Source organism: Solanum verrucosum, unplaced genomic scaffold (genome assembly GCF_900185275.1).
Source record: "Solanum verrucosum unplaced genomic scaffold, falcon-dt-bn FXZP01000474.1, whole genome shotgun sequence".
Lineage (NCBI taxonomy): Eukaryota > Viridiplantae > Streptophyta > Magnoliopsida > Solanales > Solanaceae > Solanum > Solanum verrucosum.
The window spans coordinates 618,622-625,945 of record NW_026020516.1 but is presented as its reverse complement, the minus strand read 5'-3'; the positions used below and the strand labels follow the sequence as shown (position 1 = coordinate 625,945).

The 7,324-nt window shown below is 33.9% G+C and overlaps 1 protein-coding gene across 1 annotated transcript; it reads right to left on the bottom strand.

Annotated features, from left to right (window-relative positions):
- Nucleotides 1-1,917: 1,917 nt before the first annotated feature.
- Nucleotides 1,918-5,678, bottom strand: LOC125809808 (photosynthetic NDH subunit of lumenal location 5, chloroplastic). Its single transcript, XM_049489390.1, has 7 exons — nucleotides 5,491-5,678; nucleotides 5,168-5,356; nucleotides 4,365-4,515; nucleotides 4,071-4,159; nucleotides 3,280-3,334; nucleotides 3,071-3,156; nucleotides 1,918-2,308 (listed from the first exon to the last, which is right to left on the bottom strand). Exons 1-7 carry the CDS (start codon nucleotides 5,512-5,514, stop codon nucleotides 2,156-2,158), a joined length of 747 nt encoding a protein of 248 aa, XP_049345347.1. The 5' UTR covers nucleotides 5,515-5,678; the 3' UTR covers nucleotides 1,918-2,155.
- Between the last annotated feature and the right edge of the window lie 1,646 nt (nucleotides 5,679-7,324).

Below are 7,324 nucleotides of genomic sequence, written 5' to 3'. Positions count from 1 at the left end.
GAAGATGTCTAATTTATAAAACATCAACTAAATTTGTATTCAAAGCAGTCAACATACAATATTTCAAATCCATTCAAAATCAAAATCAACTTCTGTACCAAAATCAATATGTATTCATAATAAAACTTTCAATTGCTATATTCGAAACGATTCAAATTCAAAATAAAAATTTATTGATTTTTGTTCAAAACAAATGAAATTCGAAAATTATTTCAAACAAATTAACGATTCAACGAGTTTTTGACTACCGAATCGATTATAGCTCAATGATCAAATTAGAATTTGCCTGCCAAATATGTATTTCGCCGATTATCTCCTATGGATTTAATTTTGTTTTCAAAATCTTCTTCACTGATATCGATCTCCTATTTTTCCAGCAAAAAATGATACTCAATCGACTTGAATTCTACGCAAAATAAGGATTATTGATGGAGTATTGAAAATCGATAATGGAGTTTGAGGAATAAGGGAGAGAAGCGCCCTTTTTGGTCGATTGATGACTATAACATAACTACTGAGAATTATCAGCAATATTTACCTTATTTTAAATATTCTCTTCCCTGATTTTCTCCAATTTATTATTTCCTAGTTATATTCTATCAAGTTAAACAAAAGAAAAAAAAACATAAATCAGCCCCATAACAAAATAAAATATAACTATTTTTAATGAATATTAAAAGTAAAGCTAAGGAATTCTAATTAAATACTAAACTGTTGTTTTGAAAATTTTCCCATATTTTTAAGGTCTTAACAAATAGACTTTCAATGGTCACGTTAAGGAAACATGCAGTTCGCCAAAAGGCTGACCAACAACCCATTTTGGTATGTGTTCTTTGGGACATGCCCTTTCGACGCCATTTCACCTCTCACACAACTCTCAATTAAAATTTATCTCAAACATTAATTCAACTAGGTTAAGAATAAAACTTCCAATATAACAATAATTTAGGGAATTTTTTTTTACCTATTTACTAAACTTGAAGATTGGATTCTACTCAGTTGTGGAAGGACAGATTCTTCCTTTTTTCTTCTCGAGAGTGAGTAGTGTACAATTCAAAACTCAATAAATAATGAGCATGCCCCACTATCCTTCTTCCCTCAAGTATCCAGCTTTTATCTACAACAAGATTTGAACCAAGGCATAGCATACACTGATACACACATCTAGGGGGTGGAATGATGTTACATCCACCACCTGCATTCACCTTGACAAGCTAACCCGAGCTTACCCAGGGCCTTACCGCCTGAACTAGCAAGACTAGGTCTACTTATACCTTTGTTCACTTATACTATTGATAAAGAACTAATGTCTCAGAGTATACTCTTCCTCATCTTTCATTATTCATCTTTTATGTCCGTCCTGGGACATAGATATTCTAGATACCCCTTACTAGACCTTTGTGGCACTAGTGTGCCACAGAAGTCATGGGTGATCATTGGTCCGATGCTTCGGGTTTCAACTATTCTTATCTTCTGGTAGTGCTTATCAAGTTTGTGAACTCGACGAACATATAAACAATTTCACAAGTTCTCTAATTGTCTCTATAAATTTTTCAAAATCTGATAATGAAACTTGTCTACAACTACTTTCGCCGGACTGAAATAGACCTCAACTTCAAAGCAAACAGACAGCTTGATTTGCCACACTTCTTTAACAAAAATGAAGCTATCTGGTATGTGCCCACTGCAGCCTGTAGATTAAGTTCTGATTATTCATACACAGGCACAACTACGCTGCGTATCAAGACCAAAATGTCTTACAACTGTTACGGTGTTCATCGTTGGCTCATCTTTCAGGAAATATAACCATACGCTTTCATTGTTATGTCAAATATAACCTGGCCAACTTCCACATTAATCAAGACAAATGTAATCCAAATTCACAGTCGTATAAAAGCAACAATAGTCTGTTACCATCCATCAATATTCAATGTTAACTGAAATTGCATACATCCAAGTTAACAGGAAAACATCGTACTCACTTCTAGCAAGAACTTTTTACCCCGTAATTTGAAATCCAACAGACCCAGAAAAAAAACAAGAAAAAAGCCTGGGGTTTGGATGAAAACTCACTACTGAATATGCTCTATATCTCACAACGGGCCATATATCCATTGTGTGCAAAGATGAAGTGCTAAACATTTGTATTCCCGCCTCATGCTATAGGTAGCTCACCACAGTCACTGATGACAACCCTCTTCCTTGGACGGTCACCCCTATCAGTCTCCTGGGACTCGATCAACTTCACAATGTCCATGCCTTCTAAAACTTGCCCGAACACAACATGCTTTTGATCCAGCCATGGGGTCTGCAATGCACCAGAATATAAATTCATCCAATACCAGGACAAGTCAAAAATAAATAGAAGTAGTTCTGTTTTCTACAATATGGCATCTAAAACATACTAGTACTCAAAAAGGCTTTGCTCTAAAGAAGGATATCTTGTTGTCAGACAACAAACATCTGAAGTGACCAACTGCAATAGTTAAAATATGCTTGGCTAACTGAATTATCCTGAAAATACCCAAATTCATATACTTTCATGTATATCGTTCCTTGGACAGGTAAGAACGAGAAAATATATTGCTGGTGAAATTTGCTAATTCGGTTTCCTTAATTCGTTTTATAGTTTTAAACACTCCAAGGTATAAATTGTTAGTAGATGTTATTCCAATATAAGTTGGTATGATCTGGGCAAAGTCCAACTATGCTGAAACATGATAATTAACTAGCAGATACATCTTTATCACAACACATGAGAAGCAACGAATAAGAATAATTTGACAAATAATGTTTGCTCAAACTAAATATTTACAAGCTCAAAAACATGGGTTTTGCTGACGGCTGAGAACATTAAGAAAGAAAGGAAGTAAACAAGTGGTTATTTGTTTCTAGGAATTAAGAGCAGCTAAAAATGATTTCTCAATGGTCAAAATTCCAAAGATGAGTATATAGTTTCTCTTTCATTTCATATACCCTTGCAATATGATAAGAGTACTATTGTAATCACAACTTCGCATCCAGTATTCACAAAAGATATTCAGCTGATTGCGGTTCCTATTCCACATACCTTTACAGTGCAAATGAAGAATTGGCTTCCATTGGTATTAGGGCCTGCATTAGCCATGCTAACAATCCCAGGTCCAGTATGAACCACTGCAATTACACAAGCATTTTCATCACAAAAGAACATCGTACACAATCTGAACCAAAGGGATCCATTGCCTTAACCACAAGGAGAAGCTTGAAACCAATTTTTAAGAAGAAAATCCAACTTACACTTGAAGTTTTCATCCTTAAAGGTACGACCATATATGCTTTTACCACCGGTTCCCTGCGAATAAAAAATTCAATCCATGGGGGAATGATTACAATATGCCAGAATGGCAAGTGAAAATTTTCCAAATTATGAACTGTGAACACTAGAACTCTTTAACCAATCTATACATATTAAAAATTAGAACGGTCAAGTTGTGTGTGGAATAACACATTCCACTTGAACAGAACCATCAAATATGCCAGTAGTACATATTCCACTGAGCATCTCATCTCATGGACTCCTTCACGCATTTAACTACTAATCAAAGAAGATGTCCCATTCAGAAACATAGAACAAGCAAAGTTACATCATGCAAGTTCATTACTTATTTTTAAAAAAAGCTTATACCATGAAAGTTGATGATTTTAGAATACAGAGATCATACGTTGCTATAAGTATCAAGGAAATCTCACAAAAACAGAACTGAAACAAACTGAAAAACAACCTTTTCGTCTTTGGTTTTCCATGGTAGAAATTGGAGCCATTGCGGATCCAAAAGACAAAGGATAAACCACCAAACAGAAAGAAGAAAACACTAAGCAAAGAACTAATTCAGAATTTTGCATTTCTCTTATTTAAAATCTTGTTCAAGGTGAAACAAGCAAAATAAAGGGCTAAAAGATCATCCCAAAACATACCAATGTACTATAGAAAATACAATGAACTGGGTGAAGGATGTGTGTGTCAAGAAGAATGCCAATTAGAGGAACAAATAGAAAAAAAGAAGCAAACCAGGTGTTGAGACACCTACATTTCCCTTGTCGAAATCACCCCCCTGAATCATGAAATCTTTAATAACACGGTGAAATGCAGAATCCTTGAAGCCAAACCCCTTTTCACCTGATCGGAAGAAAACAATCCAAACTATAAGCAAAACATAAATGATAGAAAGTAATTTATGCAAGAAGCTCAAGCAATAAGGCAGAATATTATAGCAATAATGATAATGAGGGCATAAACCACGATAAAGGCAGTAGCGAAAGCAGCACTAGTAATAAGAATATCGATGACAATAATGATAATAACATAAAATCTATTAAAGAACCTGTGCAGAGTGCACGGAAATTTTCAGCTGTCTGTGGCACATCATCACCATATAATCCAATTATAATTCGTCCAGCAAGTTTTCCAACAGGATTCCCAATGCTAATATCAAAATAAACTTTGTTTGTCACTTTGGATTGCACATCCGCCACCTGGATTTCAATAATACATTCAGACCGATTAAAAACTTCAACTAAGTAATGAACGAATGATGGAACATTAGTCCCATACAAAAGGCAACATAACACCATGTTTGCTGAAAACTGAACCACAGCCATTTTAATCATGGTCCAGGGCTTAATAACCCACTTCCACAATTCACTTTGCTAAACAGAAGAAAACACTGTATTATATGACACTCCTCTCATTTTGGGTCATATTTGACATCACTTCATTTTAATACCAATTTCACAAGTTGCAAGTATTAAAAGTCCTTGTTCCAACCTTTGATATAAACTCTTTTCCACAAATTGTTCATATTTTCTTCTAGTAGCACAAATACTATATATACACCAAATTTAACATCATACTATCAGAAACCAGACCATTATTATCACATAAAATGAGACGACTTAGTAACACTCAGCCACACATGCCATTTGCAGACAATGTATTCATCTTACATTCAGGTCTAGAACTTAAACAGACAGGTTATTCCACACAGAAACCCTAGAAAACATATTTCCTAACTCAACATTAGGCATATTGACTCCATCTTCAAACTTTTAGGGGGAAGAGCGAAGAAACACATAAACATTAAAGCGACCAGTAATAAATTAGCTCAGCAAGCGAGCGGGCACAGACCTCCACCGCGGCTTGAATAGAACCTGATGAACCGCCGGTTTTTCTGTGAACCAAACGGTTCGATGAAGTTTCCAGACGCAACGAACCACCAAATAAGCTTGAAGATGAGAATGAAGATTTCAGCAACTTCGGAGAAGCAGCATACGTAGGGTTCGCAACTCGTGGAACTGAAATTGAGCCTAAATTCGACTGTAAAACAGAGAAACGTAAGACAACAACAACAACGCTCTATTTCCAAAAATTAGTGTTATTACGACAAATTAGAAGGTAAAACTGAACAACGAAGCTCAACTGCAAATTATTGAGAGGTTAAAGAAACTCACCACTGTAGCAAATGTAGCTGCCATAGTTGCCGATTTCAGTTCTCCGGTACGGCGAGTTAACTGCAATAGAGATAGAGATAGAGATAGAGAGAGAGAGTGTGGTTGGTGAAAATGAGGGGCAAAGATGGTGTGTGACGGAGATGACGAGCCTCAACCATCTTGTATAGGCCGATTAGGTAAACATATCCATTACAAATGGTAAAAAAGTTGTTGTTACTATACAATTAGGAAATCACCTAATTTTTACCATGGTAGGGGTTGTATTATACATTAATTTTTCGATTACTCTATATAATTAAAATTAGATTTCTTTTATAATTTGTAACAATTGTCTTGGTTTTTGGTAGGTTCAATGAATATCACAATTGATAAAACTTAATAGAATTAAATATTTAAAAATTATAATAACATAAAATGAAAATATTTTTTTCTTTTTCTTGTAGGCAAGGGAAGCTCAAAATTGTATTTTTAAGTCAACTTTTACTAAAAAGAAAAGGTCATACGAAGTCAGACTTGTACTAAAAAGAAAAGGGCATACGGTGCAGACGCAACACTATACCTAGGACCCATTTGGCCCCAAGAATACTTGGAAAAACTTGGGGAAAATTTGGGGAAAACTTGAGAAAAACTTGGGAAGTGGTGTTTGGTTATGGCAAATATATTAGCAAGTATCCCAAGTTCCCAAATACTAGAAAAAAACTACTATTTGGGCCAAGTTCTCATATTTGGAAATTTTAAAAAAATTAAAAATTACCCCCAAACTTTTATATTTTATAAAAAAATACCCATTATTTATTAATTCCAACTAACATATGTTACTGTCTCTTCCGAAAAAGCGAGTTCTACTTTGAGTGATAAAATTGAGAAAAAGAATAATTTGTGTTTAATGGGTTATAATTATAACTGAATCAGTGACAAATTTGAGTATGCGATTAATGTATTGTCTTGCCTCTATTGTTATTTTGTTATTGTTATCAATTATATTATAAGGTTATTTTTTAACGGAACATATTCATTATAAAATAATAATATAAATTTATGTGTACTTTTAATAATTTTTAAAACTAATGGGTATAAATCATATTTTTTGAAAAATTTTGGGGTCAAACACATGATGGAACTTCACCCAAATATGATTTGTGATTTGCCAATAATATTTGAAAACTTGGGGGCCAAACGCTAGCCTAGAGTCCTATTTGTTTTAAGGGAAAGAGATCAAATATGCCATCGAACTATTAGAAAAGACTCATTTATGTCATTCGTTAAAAGTTTGGCTCATCTATGTCATTGTTGTTAAAGAAAAGGCTCATCCATGCTATTTTTTTAATACCGATTTTGGGAAACCATTTTTTACATCCAAACAACGTTTAACACTTTTTAATTGTAGTTTTTGGATCAAATGTACTCTGTTTGCTTCTTCTTCCTTAAGAACACTAAGAACACATGAAGAACATAAATAACTCTCGAATTTTCAACATCTTCAATTCTTCAGGAACTCATCTCAACCGTATTTTAAAAAATCCAAAAAAGTGTTTTTGAGTCTACGTTTAAAATTTTAAATGATTTGAAGTTGTGGAGAAAATTTTATAATTAAAGAATGTTGAAGTTTTGAAACTTTGAAGAAATTTCAAGTGGGCATTGTTGAGTTAGGTTGAATTCGAGCTCAAAAGCTATTGAATTTTCGTATCTAGCTCGGAGGAAAACTATCTTTGAAATTTGAGGTGATTTTGTGAAGATTTGAAGAAGTTTGAAATTTGAAAATTGTTAATATTCTTTTATGTGTTGTTGGTGTTCTTAAGGAAGAAGAAGCAAAAATAGTATATTTGAAACAAAA

Bases quoted from the DNA above. Each gene is read 5' to 3' on its own strand.
- LOC125809808 (XM_049489390.1), bottom strand. From the start codon at position 5,514: ATGGCAGCTACATTTGCTACAGTG. The intron at 3,335-4,070 runs GTAGGTGTCTCA...TTTTATTCGCAG, and splicing joins GTGATTTCGACAAGGGAAAT to GGAACCGGTGGTAAAAGCAT. The intron at 3,157-3,279 runs GTAAGTTGGATT...GTGTAATTGCAG, and splicing joins TAAGGATGAAAACTTCAAGT to TGGTTCATACTGGACCTGGG.